Genomic DNA, 19,597 nt, shown 5'->3' with positions numbered 1-19,597 from the left:
ATAGATGCAAATTGTTTGCACAACAAGTTCCAAGGGATGAAAAAAAGTGTTGTTGAATCATTAAGACCAATGACAGTTTGCGTCAGGCTGAAGACCCGGGTTCGAATCCTGACATGGGTACAATGTGTGAAGCCCATTTCTGGTGTCCCCCGCCGTGATATTGCTGGAATATTGCTAAAAGCGGCGTAAAACCAAACTCACTCACTCACTCATTGACAGTTTGCACCTTGTATGTCAGAAATTCAAGTTTCGATTGTCTTCACTCAATCACTAGGTTTGTTTCAAACAAGGACAGTGCTATCGATAGTTTTGGTGATACTCAACAAATACAAACTAATATTCATTGTTGGACCACTGGACACCAGAGACCTCCATTTTCATGCCTGGAACCCCCGAAAGCATCCCTGAGCATCACTGAGCATCACTGAGAGTCCCTGAAGAAAACAAGGGGATTAGAATTGGTGCCCTGAAACATGCTGGTCCTAAGAGGCGACCAGATCGGTGGTCAGTCTTGCTGACTTGTTGATTCCATGTCATTGTACCCAGATGGTGGTGAACATTGCTCTCAGTATCAATCACTGGCCTCCAGACTTTATTATTTTCTGTAATTGGGCGTACTTAAAACTAAGGGATTTGTCATATGCCTGGAACATAGCAGAGTGCTGCATTAAACTTTATTATTTTCTGTAATTGGAGCGTACTTAAAACTAAGGGATTTGTCATATGCCTGGAACATAGCAGAGTGCCGCATTAAACTTTATTATTTTCTGTAATTGGGCGTACTTAAAACTAAGGGATTTGTCATATGCCTGGAACATAGCAGAGTGCCGCATTAAACTTTATTATTTTCTGTAATTGGAGCGTACTTAAAACTAAGGGATTTGTCATATGCCTGGAACATAGCAGAGTGCCGCATTAAACTTTATTATTTTCTGTAATTGGAGCGTACTTAAAACTAAGGAATTTGTCATATGCCTGGAACATAGCAGAGTGCCGCATTAAACTTTATTATTTTCTGTAATTGGGCGTACTTAAAACTAAGGGATTTGTCATATGCCTGGAACATAGCAGAGTGCCGCATTAAACTTTATTATTTTCTGTAATTGGAGCGTACTTAAAACTAAGGGATTTGTCATATGCCTGGAACATAGCAGAGTGCCGCATTAAACTTTATTATTTTCTGTAATTGGAGCGTACTTAAAACTAAGGAATTTGTCATATGCCTGGAACATAGCAGAGTGCCGCATTAAACTTTATTATTTTCTGTAATTGGGCGTACTTAAAACTAAGGGATTTGTCATATGCCTGGAACATAGCAGAGTGCCGCATTAAACTTTATTATTTTCTGTAATTGGAGCGTACTTAAAACTAAGGGATTTGTCATATGCCTGGAACATAGCAGAGTGCCGCATTAAACTTTATTATTTTCTGTAATTGGAGCGTACTTAAAACTAAGGGATTTGTCATATGCCTGGAACATAGCAGAGTGCCGCATTAAACTTTATTATTTTCTGTAATTGGAGCGTACTTAAAACTAAGGAATTTGTCATATGCCTGGAACATAGCAGAGTGCCGCATTAAACTTTATTATTTTCTGTAATTGGAGCGTACTTAAAACTAAGGGATTTGTCATATGCCTGGAACATAGCAGAGTGCCGCATTAAACTTTATTATTTTCTGTAATTGGAGCGTACTTAAAACTAAGGGATTTGTCATATGCCTGGAACATAGCAGAGTGCCGCATTAAACTTTATTATTTTCTGTAATTGGAGCGTACTTAAAACTAAGGGATTTGTCATATGCCTGGAACATAGCAGAGTGCCGCATTAAACTTTATTATTTTCTGTAATTGGAGCGTACTTAAAACTAAGGGATTTGTCATATGCCTGGAACATAGCAGAGTGCCGCATTAAACTTTATTATTTTCTGTAATTGGAGCGTACTTAAAACTAAGGGATTTGTCATATGCCTGGAACATAGCAGAGTGCCGCATTAAACTTTATTATTTTCTGTAATTGGGCGTACTTAAAACTAAGGGATTTGTCATATGCCTGGAACATAGCAGAGTGCCGCATTAAACTTTATTATTTTCTGTAATTGGAGCGTACTTAAAACTAAGGGATTTGTCATATGCCTGGAACATAGCAGAGTGCCGCATTAAACTTTATTATTTTCTGTAATTGGAGCGTACTTAAAACTAAGGGATTTGTCATATGCCTGGAACATAGCAGAGTGCCGCATTAAACTTTATTATTTTCTGTAATTGGAGCGTACTTAAAACTAAGGGATTTGTCATATGCCTGGAACATAGCAGAGTGCCGCATTAAACTTTATTATTTTCTGTAATTGGAGCGTACTTAAAACTAAGGGATTTGTCATTTGCCTGGAACATTGCAGAGTGCCGCATTAAACAACAACTTACAGGGGTAAGTCCCTTGGTGATTATTTGTGTTAGATGCCTTGATAAAGATTCTTCTCCATTCTTCAGGGACACTTGTGCCCTAATCGTCTACCATGCCACATGTCACTGTGAAGAGTGAGGTACACTGGGCATGCCAGAGCCTATCTGTGGCCCGGACTATTTTCCCAGTTTTGTCAACACCATACCTGTGCTTGTGGGTTACATAGATATGTTAAATGTCCGAGACCTGCATCACTTTGAGCTCTCCTCCAACATTAAGCTGAAATGCCTTGATATAGCTGAAGTACTGTTTGAAGTGGCTTAAAACTTAACTCACTCACTCATTCTTGTTTTTTTTCATTTCTTTATGAAGCTGCAACACTTTCTCTTTCACTCACTCACTCACTCACTCACTCACTCAATAGTATGTGATTGTTTTTGCATTGATAAACTTCTATAGCTGCATCACATAGGGGTTTCTTCTCACACCGTTCTCTACTGTTAGAGGAGTAAACACCCACTCCCTTTGAATGCATGTCATCGTATCCGAATTGCGTGGATCGATGCTCATGATGTCAATCACTGCATTGTCTGGTCCAGACTCGATTAATTTACAGACCGCCGTCATATAGCTGGAGTATTCCTGAGTGCGGCGTTAAACAACAAACAAACAAAACAAAATAATATTTAATACATGTTAAGACAGCAATCTCCAGATATCCCATTTTAATTTCACGTCAACTTCTCCAAACAACATCAATAGTTGATTTATGCTGTTTATGAACTAATGATTTTCACACTCACTATGAAACGTGTGACGTGAAATCTAAAGAGTGTTTTCTCTGACCGCCAACCAGCCTGTTTGGGTTTATTAAATGTCTAACATTTATCATTGCTGCTGTATTGATTTGTGCCATAGTTGTGGTAAGTTCAAATGTTACAAGTCTTGGTCATACGAACTTAAGCCCGCCTACAGAGGCATTCAGTGTGGGATTCGCTATACGGAAAAACATTAGAGAAAGTTGGAGATGGACTCTGCACTATCGACTCTCGCCAGGAGTGGGGAAGTGCCTTGTTTGATTGTAAATGTTGATTTTTCCGGTTATACTGTGGTTTAAGACCTGTCTTTATTGTTGTTGTTGTGTTGTGTGCACCGATTTAGCCACAGAATTCGCATCATGCGATGCAGTTTGAAACTATGTTGTTTTAGGAAGTTTTTTTAGTTAACGATTGTTTGTAAAATATTTGAAACATCTTCCGTATCAAATAGTTTAGCCTGATAGATCTCAGACTTCACCTTTGCAGTTTAGGTGCTGCTTTTTAAAAATGTTTAAAAATACATAATCGTGATCTTTTGTTCCCTCCCATGTTAAGAACTTGAAAAGTTTGCACTCACTGTACATATAAAAACTCAGCTATTTGCACCTGTTTCTTTTAATCTCTGAATGACCCATGACAATTTTAACATAGCTGAAGATGTGAGTGGTGTTGGGTTGAATACCTGAAGATTACTGATGTAAAGGGAATGAGGGTTTTCATTAGTTTAGTGCAAATAACTCAGAATAACGTCTTTGTTTTTTTCTCCATTTGACGAACTTTGTATTCGGTTTGGACAGAGATACCATGTTTTATGAGTCTACATGCAATAAAACTGAAAGGAAAAAAAATAAAATAAAATGTTACATGAGTCACTTTGCATTTTATTTAAATGTGTGTAAACACATGTAGCTCATGACGTTTTTTCATTCCTTGAAAGTGAAAGATTTGTTTTGAGGTTTGTTAATAAAGTGTCATTGTTTTCATCAACGTCAAACCATTCACAAACAAGTTGTATTGTGAACACTATCACGACACATCACAAAGCACATTAACTCTCCATGTTGTCCTTACACATTCTCGCCAGACGTTTCTCTGAGACTTCATGTGTGATGGTCAACTCACATCCATTCATCTTCTGAAGGGGGCACGGGTGGCCCAGTCGTCTAAGGCGCCGCGATTCGCTGTGCAGAGTTGCGTCCCTTGAGCACGCCAGAAACCAAAGATTGTGGGTTCAAATCCCGGTTCGCCCCGATTATGTTTCTAGGTTTGTCAGCACCATACCTGTGCTCGTGGGTTTCACCGAAGTGGTAAACGTCTGAGACCTGCATCACTTCGGGCTTTCCTCCCACATTAAGCTGACACGCCATGATATAACTGGAATACTGTTAAAAGCGGCGTAAAACCCAACTCGCTCACTCACTCACTCACTCATCTTCTGAAAGGGGTGGTAGCCTAGTGGTCTAAGCTTTCGCTCGTCACACCGAAACCCGGGTTCGATTCCCCGCATAGGTACAATGTGTGAAGCCCATTTCTGGTGTCCCCCATGTGAGATTGCTGGAATATTGCTAAAAGCGGCGTAAAACCATACTCATTCTCTCACTCTTGCTGATGTATAAGCTTGGATGATGAGATAACTGACCATTGGTTTGTGTGCTCCATGTCGTCTTGTAACTTTTGCCAACTGTCTTGATATGATGGTCAATATGGGGTGTTCAACACGCATCATTGCATCGAACACACTAACGGAACAGTTTTTGTAAGGAATGTCGCCATCATCAAGTTATGCTTATTGGACAGTTAACACTTGGAGTTTTGAGGTTGCTGAGTTGTTGAGAGCTTGCTAAGTAATGTCATGCCCAAAATGGAAAACAACTAAAAATATCTAACCTGTTCCTTTCATTTAGATGATAAATGTTCATAGGACATAGGCACATGACATTATACATGTAATATCGCACTATGACATTATACATGTTATTCATGGCTCCGTCAGACATTATATATGATATTGATGGCACATGACGTTACACATGTTATTGATGGGACTATGACATTATACATGTTATTCATGGCTCCATCAGACATTATATATGTTATTCATGGCACATGACATTATACATGTTATTGATGGCTCCGTCAAACATTATACATGTTATTGATGGCACCATGACATTATACATGTAATTGATGGCACCATGACATTATACATGTTATTGATGGCACCATGACATTATACATGTAATTGATGGCACCATGACATTATACATGTTATTGATGGCACCATGACATTATACATGTTATTGATGGCACCATGACATTATACATGTAATTGATGGCACTGGGACAATATACATGTTATTGATGGTTGCATGACATTATACATGTTATTGATGGCACCATGACATTATACATGTTATTGATGGCACCATGACATTATACATGTAATTGATGGCACTGGGACAATATACATGTTATTGATGGTTGCATGACATTATACATGTTATTCATGGCTACATGCCATTATACATGTTATTGATGGCACAATGACATTATTGGCCCAGAATCACTTTACAGGCAAGTTTGTAACAGTAATAACAGTAACATCTGTGAAAAATCAATTCAGATCACTACTATGATTTAAGTTTACAAATATATATCCTAACTATCAATAGAGACATTGTGTAAGATCTTGGTCTGTGTAACATATTTCCGAATCATCAGGCCATCAGATTCTTGATTGAAATGGAATTTCCAGTATGTGTGGACTGTCTAGGAGAGATATTGGTTTCCGTCTTCACAAGAGTGGTGACCCGAACTGTGATCATATCGAGATAGGAGGCGGTGTTAGTGTTCCCACTTTAGCCGTAAGGAGGGCGTCACACGTGTTGATATGAGATATATATCCTGAGTGTTGTGAAATGTCACCAGCAGTGTGAGGTCAACAGGTGCAGATCTTGGTCGTACCATCGCTCTTCAGGAACAAGCAGTGATGGCAACATGTTATCTGTGTAAGGTGCTGACATTTGATATTCAGGAGAGGGGACACTTGGGATTTGTTGAAAAAAATGAAATGAAAAAAAAATTTGTCCTCAGGTTTCAGCAAAAATAATAGTTCACTGGACATGCTGGATGTTTGTATAAAAAATGGGTTGTGTAAAAAATATTAAATTCTTAGGCTCATCCCATCACTCCATCACAGCAAAAAAAAAGTGTGTGTTTTCAAGTAGTGATTGAAAAATATACTGTCTCCAACCCAAATTCTGTATTGTTTGTTGTTAAACACCGCACTCAGCAATATTCCAGCTACATGACTGCGGTCTGTAGGTAATCGAGTCTGGACCAGACAATCCAGTGACTTGACATCATGAGCATCGATCCACGCAATTGGGATACGATGACATGCATCAACCAAATCAGCAAGCCCAACCACCCGATCCCGTTAGTCGTCTCTGACGACAAGCATAGTCAAAATCTGTTTTGGGTAGAGCATCACGACACATGCCAGTTCTATAACGATCAGATCCTATCGGAAATAAAAGCTATGACATGAAACAAATATTGTTTATTTGAATATTTCTGTTTCTAGGTGTAATTTGTGTGTGAAATGTTTTCATTTTGGGGCCAATGCAGTTAAATTCAGATGTACAATTTAATAACGACAATGTTGATGACTGAAGCGACTTCATTAGGATATATATTCTATAGAGTAAGTGATAAATGTTATGTAGCAAATATAATCGGTGCAAATATGTACACAACTCAAAAGAAGTTAAAGATACTTTTATATTAATAAGGTTAATCTGTCATGGGGGTGGTCCAATAGCCTAGTGGTTAAAGCGTTCGCTCGTCACGCCAAAGACCCGGGTTCAATTCCCGACATGGGTACAATGTGTGAAGCCCATTTCTGGTGTCCCCTGCCGTGATATTGCTGGAATATTGCTAAAATCAGTGTAAAACCATACTCACTCACTCACTCACTTAATCTGCCGGGTGTCGGCATCAGGTGTTCTTTAACTTCTTTTGAGTAGTATATTATTAATTTACCAACAAGCTTAGTGCAAGGTTTGATTTATGAAATAAATGTTGGGAGTGAGAAATCGTGTCAGATGATTGTAGCTTTGTGAAAGGAAAAAGGCAGAGTTAAGTTCTCATGGACACACCTGGGTCCCGTTGTACAAAAACAACCTTAGCGTTATGACTGTCGTAAGTCTATGTTAAGGTATGGGAGTTACGATCACCTCAGCGCTAAGATCACTTTGTACAACGGCACCCTGAACATCATTGCATGTGCCCTTTGGCACAGGTGACAAACACTGCGTTACAGCCTCTGTTATGGTACATGTAGGTAGGGAGGCCCAGTTGACGAGGCTGTCCAGAGGACAAGTTATGCCTGGAGGTGACATCAGTCAGTGTCAGGTGGACAGCCACAACATTGTTATGATAATAGACATCATCACATTGATAGCCCTCGACCTTCCAGGGATGAGGGCCTGACCGATGTGCTCTGTTTATCATCTGTCATATCTCTCACTGAACATGCCGATCCTGCTGAAAGGAGGACAAATAATACCGTATTCGACGTAATAAGGGCTCCGGGCGCTCTCAAAATTAGAAATAGGGGGCTCTTATTAGAATATTATTTTGGTAAGAAAAAAACGGAATTGAAAGATCGTATATTTCTAGATTTATGTATCTGAAATGATACAAAAGAAAAGTCTGTGCGTATTAAACACGACAGATATATTTTTCCAGAATTTAATTGCCCATAATTAAGGGTGCATATAACACATGAGTGCGTATTATACATGAATAAATAAGTCTTGTGTACATTGATCAATCGGAAGAGGTGCTAATTGGGATTGTTCACTAGCCAATATATTAGCAAATATCACCGTGGGCGCTTATTAGAGCGGGGTGCTTATTACGTCGAATACGGTAATTGTGTTTCTGTTTGGGATGTTTCTTCATTTTCAACTTTATGTTTCATGGACTTGGACCAATTTGCTTTTGTCAAAATCACAGTTGACTTTCTTTGGTTGAGTTTTTGTTTCAAAATCCTTGCAGAAAATGTGACCAGATGAATTTGGTGGTCAGACTCTGTGACTTGGTTGATTGAGTGTCATTGTACCCTACAGCGTTGATAGTTCCTCATAGTATCAATCATTGGATTGGTCCAGACTTGATTGCTTACAGGCGATGTGATAGGGCTTGAGTATTGTGAGTGGGTGTTGAATAAGAAAAAGACAAAGGTCCCCACTGTCCTGCTGTGATGTATGGCTTTAGCTGACTGACCTGACTGCAATTGTGTTGTCAGGTGAACTCACTGATGCAAGATATATACCTCCAGGCTGACACTGTACAAGGGAGAGTGGGCGGGGCATCACCTCGTACCAGGGATAGACACTACCATTATTCTGTTAGTCTCAGACTGGAGAAAATCTAGAGGGACTAAATAATATTTTTTTAATTAATTTTATTGTTGTTGTTTGTTTTTTATATTATGATTATTATTATTATTATTAATGTGTAATTATGTTGCATACTCCATACACATGGTGCATGCTCAAAGTGCTAACATTATTACCCCGCTCAATGGATTAGTGTGCTGGAATGAACCTGCAGGGTTAATCAATAAACAAACAAACCATGATGCTAAGGGTTGAAATAATCTTGCCCAGTCCTCCCTACCCATCCCACCCTGATAAATCTAGACATATAATCGGGGGAAATCTGGGATTCAAACCCCGATGATAGTTTTCTGGCATGCCTAAGGTTATGTGATGCAACTTGGCTCTCTGTAACCCAAATCTAAGGCCGTTTAAACAAAATGCGGTCTTGTGACTATTAGCATTAATGATGTTTCACCAGCCTCTTGACTAGGATCTAGGCAAAGGTGGCAGGGCTGCCTGTACTGGCTGACTGGCGTAATGAAGGTACCGTATTTCCTCTATTAGACGCCGGCCTCTAAAAGAAGCCGGGTCAATTGTTCAGTGCAAAAAATAGAAGCCGGGCCTCTAATAGACTCCGGGTCGATCAATTGATACAATTAATTATCCCTTTTGGGACCTAAATTCGTGGTCATAGTGATATGGGGGTATTAATAGAAGCCGGGCCTCTAATTGACGCCAGGTCAAAGGCTTGTCCGAAATAAATAGAAGCCTGGGCGTCTAATAGAGGAAATACGGTACTAACACAGTGCCCCTAGCTGTAATGCACTGCACTGCTGAGATAATTGTGTTGACATTTGGATGAAAGTCGCAGATGCCTTCCTCCATGGTCAAAACACAGAATAACAGACAGGTTACACCCAGACCTTGGAGCCCTTGTGCAATTCTGTACATGCAAAGTGTACACATGGGCTGGAGGGGTCATAGCGTTCTGTGTTCATTTCCAAAATCCTCTGATGATTAGTGGTGTGTGTTTGAAAAACACATCTGAAAAGATATCCAGAAAAAAAGTGGTGTTTGGGAAATGTCCTGCTTTGCGTGGGGAATTGTCCATGTGGTGAATGACTTATGAGTGGTGAATTGTCCATCGGGGAATTGTCCTGCTTTGAGTGGGAAATTGTCTGTATGGGAATTATTATTATTTTCATCGCCAGGGTGGAGATTGAGATGAAACGTAGGCCCCAAAAAGCCTACATATATTTTTACTTCAACCTGTAATGATGATGATAATGACGACAACGACGACGATGATGATGATGATGATGATGATGATGATGATGATGATGATCGAGCACCCCCAGATGTGCCATTTTGCGATCATTGACACTGTATAAATATTTTTACTTCAACTTACAAGAGCCCATTCTGTAGTAACCTATCTGGAAACCATTAAGTAGGGTTGGCCTTAACCTTGTGTGAAGGTGTTAGAATTGTGTAACATGTAGCATACATGTATGTGTTCAGTGTGGTAAGTGTTGGACAAGCCAGGTAAGTCTTCCTGCAACGTGGGACATGTATCACCTGAGTGTCTGACACCTGTCACACCTGGACTCGTTACCTACCTGTCTACCTGTTCACACTGTGACAGGCCTTAAGCTCGTTATGTCACCTGTACACCAGTCTCCGCTGCACTCCAGGAGTCAGCATTTGATTATAACAGTGTCATCATTTGCCATGGGAAGAAATAATATATTTGACAAAATAGCCCAAATATTAACCAAATTGATTTTTCATTTTCCATCATTATGTAAGAGTGTCTAAATATTTAATCCCTTGCCTTTATTCTAATTCAATCTGGGGTGGTCGGGTAGCCTAGTGGTTAAAGCGTTCACCCGAAGACCCGGGTTCGATTCCTGACATGGGTACAATGTGTGAAGCCCATTTCTGGTGTCCCCCGCCGTGATATTGCTGGAATATTGCTAAAAGCGGCATAAAACCATACTCACTCACTCATTCACTCACTCTAATTCAATCTCTTCAAGTAACTTTTGTTTATTGTTTAATGCTGCACTCACCAATATTCCAGCTATATGACGGCGGGCTCTAAATAATTTAATCTTTACCAGACAATCTATTGATTGACATTATCAGCACCGATCTTCACAGTTGGAATACGATGACATGCATCAACCAAGACACTGAGCCTGACCACCCACTGCCTAGTATTATATGTTATGTAGGTCCGTTGACCACCCAGTCCTGTTAGTCGCCTCTTATGACAAACACGTAAAGGCCAATTGCTAAAGACCAATTCTAACCTGGATCTTCACAAGAGTTGAAGTAATCAGTAAACATGGTAAATAAAAAAAGAAGAAGAAATTTATTATTTTTTCCCTATGATTGTAAGTGTCCATGACCCAGTTCATGTTGTGCTCATGTTTTGATTTCACTCAGACCTGTGAAGATCCGGGGTAGATTGACTGCAGGAGAACCACAGTCATACCTCACGGCTTTTACACCGCTTTTAGCAGAAACATCACAATGGGGGAGACCCGTGAAGATCTGGGGTAGAATAGGTCTTCAGCAACCCATGCTTGCCGTAAAAAGCCACTATGCTTGTCGTAAAAGGCGACTAATGGGATCGGGTGGTCAGGCTTGCATATCATCGATCCCAATTGCGTGGATTGATGCTCATGATATCAGTCACTGGATTGTCTGGTCCAGACTCGATTAATTACAGACCGCCGTCATATAGCTGTAATATTGCTGAGTGCAGCGTTAAACAACAAACAAACCAACCAACCAACCAACCAAGGTTTCACTCAGTATTGTAATGTAGGAGCTGACACTATGTGGTGTACAACATTAGCAATTACTGGAAGCACTCATAAAATCCTGAACTGAACTTTGTAAATATGGTAAGTGAATAAAGGGAAAGCTCATTTACATCATGTTTAAAATGGCAGTACAATATGATGTCATTATACACTGATATTGTGGACACATCGTCACTTCCAACTAATTGTGGGGCGGTTGGGTTGCCTTGTGGTTGAAGCATTCGCTCATCATCCTGGGTTTGATTCCAGGTTTGATTCCACGAATGGATACAATGTGTGATGCCCATTCCTGGTGTACCCGCCGTGATATTCCAAACTCGCTCACTCACTCACTCACTCACTCACTCACTCACTCACTCACTCACTCACTCACTCACTCACTCACTCACTCACTCACTCACTCACTCACTCACTCACTCACTCACTCACTCACTCACTCACTCACTCACTCACTCACTCACTCACTCACTCACTCACTCACTCACTCACTCACTCACTCACTCACTCACTCACTCACTCACTCACTCACTCACTCACTCACTCACTCACTCACTCACTCACTCACTCACTCACTCACTCACTCACTCACTCACTCACTCACTCACTCACTCACTCACTCACTCACTCACTCACTCACTCACTCACTCACTCACTCACTCACTCACTCACTCACTCACTCACTCACTCACTCACTCACTCACTCATGGCTTGATCCATTTTTAACCGATAGTTTTGATGCAGCTGAGATGCTCCTAAAACAAAATCATACTTCATTAACTAGTGTAGGTAGTTGTAGCTCAGTACTAGAAATATTGATATTGCATCTTTGTGATGGCATTGCGAGCCTTGGATGAAGGTAATGGCGTGATACAAGTCGTACAGAGTTCAAGGCCCTATGTTTATGTGTCATAATCGTGTTGACTACAAGTATGTGCCTCAACTTAGCTGATATCGTGTTACTGACCACAGATAATACCAGGTGTACTGCAGATATTGTTACTGATGATTAATCATGTAATGTGTGTCAGGACTACACCCAGATTGACACACGGTTGCAACATCGTCGACCACGATCCTAATTCATGCTCTGATGAAGCCATTACTCGGTGTTCTTTGTGAGTGGCCAGCTGTTCTGCGACGCCACAGATTGCTGTGCAGAGTTGTCTCCCTTGGCTGCCCAACATCCTGATCATGAGTTTGAATCTCAGATTTTCCCCAAGTATCATCCTAGGTTTGTCAGCAACCATGTCATGGGTTTCACCATGTCTGTATCACAGTCCCTGAACCATGTTATTGTCTTTCCCACAAGCTCTTGCTGTAATGCTATAGCGCTATATGAAGCAAGTCTAGATTCACAGTCTAAATCTCCCATCTCACTGGGGCTCCTTTTCAGTTTAGTTTGAGTTGTTTGTTACTATCAAAATTATTTCCAGAAACTAAGGGTTAATCCAACGAAAGTGGTAAACGCCTGTGACGGGTTCACTGTGGGTTTAATCTTCAATTTAATCTTCAATTTAATCTGCATATAAACCGGACCTCTGTGATCATACCGGAACACAATCAACAGAGATGTTCCGCAACCACTCCTTACACAATCACTCTAAGTGTTAGTTTCTTCAGGATGTTTACACAGTCGTTTTTAGCTTCCCCTAATTATCTCTGCCCAATGATGCTCCCCCAACACCAGCCTCCTCACTCAGTGCTGCGGATGACTGTTTAACAGCCTGGTGTGGTATCTCGTGGGCTGGCCACAGAGATGGTGTAGCCTAGTGGTAGAAGTGTTCATTTGTCACATCAAGTTCTGGGTTTGATTCCTCACATGACCTTCATTGGTGTCTGCTGCTGTGATATAGCTGGAATATTGCTTAAAACCACTGTCATATTCTTCTAGCCTTGCTTCAAGGCTATATTGAAAGATAAGTCAATGTATGTGTAGTAATTCTATCCTCCTAATAGGCAAGTCTAGATATGTGGACTCCAGTCTCATATAGGGACAACTTGTTCTTATTATTTACATAATCTAGAAATTATGATTTAAACTATTCATTATTGCCTTAGAGACTTGTGCAAGTCTAGTCATACTCGCTTGTGAGAGAAGGGACAGTAGACTGTTTTAAAGCGTCACTCACCTGTCAGACATGCCAAAGGCCCTGGTTTGATTTCCTCTTAGGTAGAGAGTTTAAAGCACATTTCTTGTACCCCCTTCTGTGATATTGCTAAAAGCAGAGTAATTCCGACATTAGACATTATTTTATTTTATTTTGATACAGAGACAAGAAAACTTACTCACTTGCTGACCCCAGTCTTCATATAGGACTAATAATTATTTAAGAGGTTTTAAACCTCGCTCACTCACTCTCATTCTCACTCACTCACGAAGGGCATGGGGGGCCCAGTCATCTACGGCGCCGTGATTCGCTGTGCAGAGTTGCATCCCTTGGGCACGCCAGAAACCTATGATTGTGGGATCAACTCCCGGTTCGCCCCTATTATGTTTCTAGGTTTGTCAGCACGCTACCCGTGCTCATGGTTTTCACCAAAGTGGTAAACGTCTGAGACCTGCATCCCTTCGGGCCTTCCTCCCACATTAAACTGACAAGCCGCGATATAACTGGAATACAGTTAAAAGCGGCGTTAAAACCCAACTCGCTCGCTCACTCACTCACTCACTCACTCACTCACTCACTCACTCAGTTGACTGTTATTGTATGATATCTCACTTACGTTCATTCAAATGTTCGGCCTCGTGTGTGGCTTGTGTTGAGATTCGGACCACGGTGTGTAGTAACACAGTCCTCAGGCACGTACACGGATCTCACAAGTGCTAATTCAGGACATGTAAATGCACGTTAGATAAGAGCTCACTTGGGTGTCAGGTAATGAAATGAGCACTTGCTCACTAAGTTAAAACAAATACATGTAACGTGTCTGGCCACCCGGTACATGCTTTCTGTTTAAGTGATTGTCCCGGTAATCAGGGAGACTTTGTAGTGGCTTCTAGGGTCGCAGGGCGGTCGGGTAGCCTAGTGGTTAAAGCTTTCGCTCGTCTTGCCGAAGACCCGGGTTCCATTCCCGACATGGGTACAATGTGTGAAGCCCATTTCTGGTGTCCCCCGCCGTGATATTGCTGGAATATTGCTAAAAGCGGCGTAAAACCATACTCAGTCAGTCAGTCAGTCTATATTGAATTTTTAAAAAAACTTTAGTTTGTTCAGGTTAGCAAGTTCATCAGCCATATCGTGACGAGATAAAGTTAAACATTGACAACTAATATATTTCAATTGCATAAAACCTGTCTCTGAGGGAGAGTACAATAACTAGACTATCTCAGATTTGAGGTAAAACTAGTTTGAGAACATGTAAAAGAACTATCATTAAAAAGGGCTACAGATTGCCAGCAACCCAAGTTAGGCCACCATACTAGGGACCGTGGGGACTTACGTTTTTCTTCTACCTGCAAGGTTCCCCAGCAGAATTTACATCATCCCTTCAGCTGCTGGCGATTATATGCAATCTTAGCCATTATGATAAGGAGTAAAGGTAGGAAAGTGATTTTGTTCTGGCATCAGTTTACTGACTAAACAATTCACCAGAAGTGTTCACAACTATACAATATCCACAATATGCAATGTAAATAGGCCTTCAGCAACCCATTCCTGACGTAAAAGGCGACTATGTTTGTAGGAGGCGACTAACGGGATCGGGTGGACAGCCACGCTGACTTGGTTGATGCATGATATTGTATCCCAATTGTGTGGATCAATGCTCATGATGTCAATCACTGGATTGTCTGGTCCCGACTCTATTATTAACAGACCGCCATCATATAGCTGGAATACTGCTGTGTGTGGCGATAAAAACCCAGGATCCATTTACTGACCAAAGCTTCGTTTCGGAAGTGACGTCACTTCCTCTGTCTCTGTCGTCACTGACTGGGCATCGAACTCCTCTCGCTCATCAGAGTTATTTGATTGGAAGGCTATATTTAGCACCAACTGTAAATAATCGAGTCTGAATCAGACATTCCAGTGATTGTTATCATGAGCATCGATCTCTGCAAATGAGATATGATGACATTCATCATACCCTGATGGCGTGGATCTTTGTTCACAATATCAATCACTGGATTGTCTGCTCCAGACTTGATTATTTACAGACTGCTGTAATATACCGAGTGTGTCGGTAAAAACAACCAAAAATTGTTTTAAATAATCTTTTGTATAATGGTGTTAAGCTATTACTCTTGCTTATGTGAAAACACTGAATCTGTTTTTCATTACGATATCCTGATCCTTTGGTCATTACATTAAGGGGTGATGGATTAGCCTAGCGGTTAAACCATTCACTTGTCATGCCTAAGGCATGGGTTTGATTCTCCACATGATTACGATGCATGAAGCCCATTTCTGGTGTCCCCTAACGTGATATTGCTGGAATATTGCTAAAAGCGGCATAAAACCACACTCACTCACTCACTCACTCACTCACTCACTCACTCACTCACTCACACTCACTCACTCACTCACTCACTCACTCACTCACTCACTCACTCACTCTGGTGTCCCCCATTGTGTTTTATTTGTTTGTTGTTTAACGCTGCACTCAGCAGTATTCCAGCTATATGACGGCGGTCTGTAAATAATCGAGTCTGGACCAGACAATCCAGTGATTGCCATCATGAACATCGATCCACGCAATTGGGATCGATGACATGCATCAACCAAGTCAACGAGTCTGACCACCAGATCCCTTTTATCGCCTTTTACGACAAGCATAGTTGCCTTTTACGGCAAGCATGGGTTGCTGAAGACCTATTCTACCCCAGATCTTCACGGGTCTCCCCCATTGTGATGTTTCTGCTAAAAGCGGTGTAAAAGCCGTGAGGTATGACTGTGGTTCTCCTGCAGTCAGTCAGCCCTTCTCTTGCACAATCTCCATATTCACCAACCTTCGGTAAACGTCTTCTATTGATTAAGCAAGATGACAGCGCAAAGCTAATCTTGGGGTGCTGTTTTCATTGTGTCAGACATGGAATTGGAATAAGGTCTGATCCCATGTGGAATCAGGGTTTCAAGCTTTAGCCAGACAAATCACTGCTCGTCTTGTTCTTAAGACACCGATATTACTCTAAACGCCTTCCTGAGATTGAAATGATGGTAATCGAAATCATTGTACTGGGATCAATATCCTGGAGCTGTACTGGCGAAATTTATTTCACAGATTTATTGAATTACACAAGTGACGAGGTCAATACCCAGTCCTCGCAGCTTGGGAACATTTTTCAAATTGAGATTCTTTTCTGTAACTTTTGTTTTTATGAGATGACACTGATACTTTTGATGGAGAAATGTCTTGGAATTTCATCAAATGGTGGTAGAGCAAGTACAAAATTTAGAACTTAGAACTGAGAACTTGAATGATCATTATGATGATGTTCAGGGTGATAGGTGGCCCAGTGGATGATGAGTTTGCTCACAGTGAACTATACCCTGGTTTTGTTCTGTATCTTGTTTAGATGTGTGAAGTCCATTCAAGGTGTTTTCAAGTTGGGTATTGCTGGAGTGACCTGTGTGGACCTGGGTTAAAATAGGTCTCCATCCATTCTGCCCTATCACTGCTGATTTCTAAGTGTAATATGTAATTAAATAAAGGATTTGAGCACATATAATGTTGAATTGTGGGAGCACTTCAGGAAATATTCCAATACATGAGGAGTGCAGTTTCAAAAACATGGTCACAAGATTCTGTGAGGTGGGGCAGATATTGCCTCAGGGACAGAGAAGGTAGGGCAATAAGTTGGGTTAAACATCGCATCGGTATGTCAGCTTTTATAACAGGTATTTTATTTTTAATTTTACCATTTGCTTTGGTGGATGTTCATGAATAATTCATAAAAATAAATCAATTATTAAACTTGTTAAAATGTTTGCTTTACAAGATTGAGTCAAGTTATGACCAATTCACAATGAGTGAGTGTGGTTTTACGTGGCTTTTAGCAATATTCCAGCAATATCACGGCGGGGGACACCAGAAATGGGCTTCACACATTGTACCCATGTCAGGAATGGAACCCGGGTCTTCGGTGTGACGAGCTAGCGCTTAAACCACTAGGCTACCCGACCGCCCTAATTCAGAATGATGATGATGGTGATGATGATGATGATGATGATGATGATGATGATAAGTTAATGTTACATCACATGAGTCATGCTTTAAACACATGCATCAAATATAACAAATCACTATTATTCAGTCTGATCCAATTTCCTTCAAAATTCCTTAATCCCTTTCCGTGTCTGGTTCAGAATGTATAACGTAACAGTGATCCTTGATCAAATTCCTTTCAAAATACAGTGATAAAAATATCAAATGTTGAGGAAAATGTAACATTGTTGTGTTTGCTGTGGGTGTTTATTTTTGTAAAGGTTTTCAGCTGAAGACAACATCTTGACTTTGGCCTTGTGTCAAGAATAGATCTTAACCTTCAACATTGAAAACAAGAATATATTTACACCTGAAAAAGGGGGTGTCCCAATAATAAGCAACTAAGTCTCCGCCTAAGGATTTGATATCGGGGCTGGTGGGAGGGGCCGCTAGACTTAAATAAGAACAGGTATTCTCAATGTGTGGTATTCACGACTCAACTTTCATCAATAAGATCTATTTATTTAATAAATGCATTATTGTCACAAATTAATATGAATGTAGTATTTCAATTCTGTGAAATCTGAAATAGTTATGTCAGTGAAATATATGGAAATATGATGTGGGAGGAGTTGTAAATTGATATAAAATTAAATTTAAAAAATCTTACCTTTGTGATCATTAAAATGTGTAAATATAAGTCTGTGGTTATTCTAAAAATACCAGTATTATTTTCAAATATAACATGATTATGTCACGATGCTGTTGTTAATACAAGCGTCTTTCTGTATTGATGCTACAGCCCCGAGAACTGTTAAGAACAGAGTGTCCTTTATAACACCCACCCACCACTATTGATATGAGAAGGTGGTTCATGAGAATAAAATGTGCACAGCCAGGGTGCTCACATTGTCGTGAAAACCTTTCAATACATGTTTATGACGTCAGAATGTGACCAGCCCTTCCGTATCATCGTCAGACAGGAATGTGTGTTAACCTTGTGGCCTCTTCCCCCAGGGGATACGATGCCATAACACACGTCGCCCCTTGATCACCACCACCATTAAGTATAGCAAACCATATATCACCTAGCTCGGCCTATCTGTACAGTGCTTGTATCTAGGCCATATCAAGTACTTCTGTCTTATTTATTCCAAAGCGGATCTCGGGGAATGAAGCTTGAGTCAGCCAGGTAAAAAATAAGGCTTTAATGATAATTATGATAGATTAGGTTGATAATTTACAGCAGTTTGTTTTTTGTCAGTATGTGAGGAAAGTTTATGACAGCCTAAATTTATGGTTTTGTTTCTGTGACTTTTCAAAGTCATTTAATAGACGTTTATTTTGAATTTCTGAGTCATACAGACTTGAATCTATGAAAATAATTAGGTGGAAATGTTTGTGGCAAATGTCCCACTTGTGATAAGATCGTGTGAGTCTGGATGATGGTTTGTTTGAATTTTATTAAAATGTCTTGACTCATATAAACGTTTCAATCTATAAATCAGTCATGGATCGATCATATCAATGAACCATGGGAGGGCTGGAAACACAACTCCTTTTAATATTTGATAAAAAAAGCAATATTATTTTTCTATCTATTGAGTTAAATGTAAGTCTTTCCCATAAACACAAATGTCAAGAGAAGATATACTGAAGATAATTAATAATGCATAGCGTTTTCAGTCCATTTGTACAAAAAACTATATCTCGTATTTTATTTAGATGCTCTTATCTTAATATGTTGTACAGCAAAACTTAATTCATTAACAAAGTAGTAAGTTTGAATAGTTGATAAGAACTTCATATATCTTAGCTTGATATATTTTTCTTCGTATGTATATTTGTAAATAAATTGATTCATCACGTTTCAACCAATTATTTAATAAATTACTTCTTATTGTTCTGTACAATAATTGTGTAAATGGTATATGAGCAATTTACTTCTTGAATAATGCTCCTGTCTTCCTCAATGAACAGGTAAATCAGATTAGATGGTTAAAAAATAA

The 19,597-nt window shown here is 40.1% G+C and overlaps 1 protein-coding gene across 2 annotated transcripts in view; it reads left to right on the top strand.

The window, feature by feature from the left end:
* The window catches only part of LOC125380113 (LIM domain kinase 1-like), a 71,204-nt gene that overhangs the window by 28,853 nt on the left and 22,754 nt on the right, over positions 1–19,597 (top strand). Inside the window, exon 1 of one of the 2 annotated variants that reach the window (XM_048396408.1) lies at positions 18,662–18,780. The exons of the other annotated variant lie outside the window; for it this stretch is intronic. Coding sequence (XP_048252365.1) covers positions 18,761–18,780 — 20 coding nt within the window. The 5' untranslated portion in view covers positions 18,662–18,760. Of the gene's footprint in view, positions 1–18,661; positions 18,781–19,597 lie in introns of those variants that run through there. 2 annotated transcript variants of the gene reach the window in all.

This window comes from Haliotis rufescens, unplaced genomic scaffold, assembly GCF_023055435.1.
Source record: "Haliotis rufescens isolate VD_foot unplaced genomic scaffold, xgHalRufe1.0.p SCAF_15, whole genome shotgun sequence".
NCBI lineage: Eukaryota > Metazoa > Mollusca > Gastropoda > Lepetellida > Haliotidae > Haliotis > Haliotis rufescens.
This window is presented reverse-complemented; position numbering and strand designations above follow the sequence as displayed.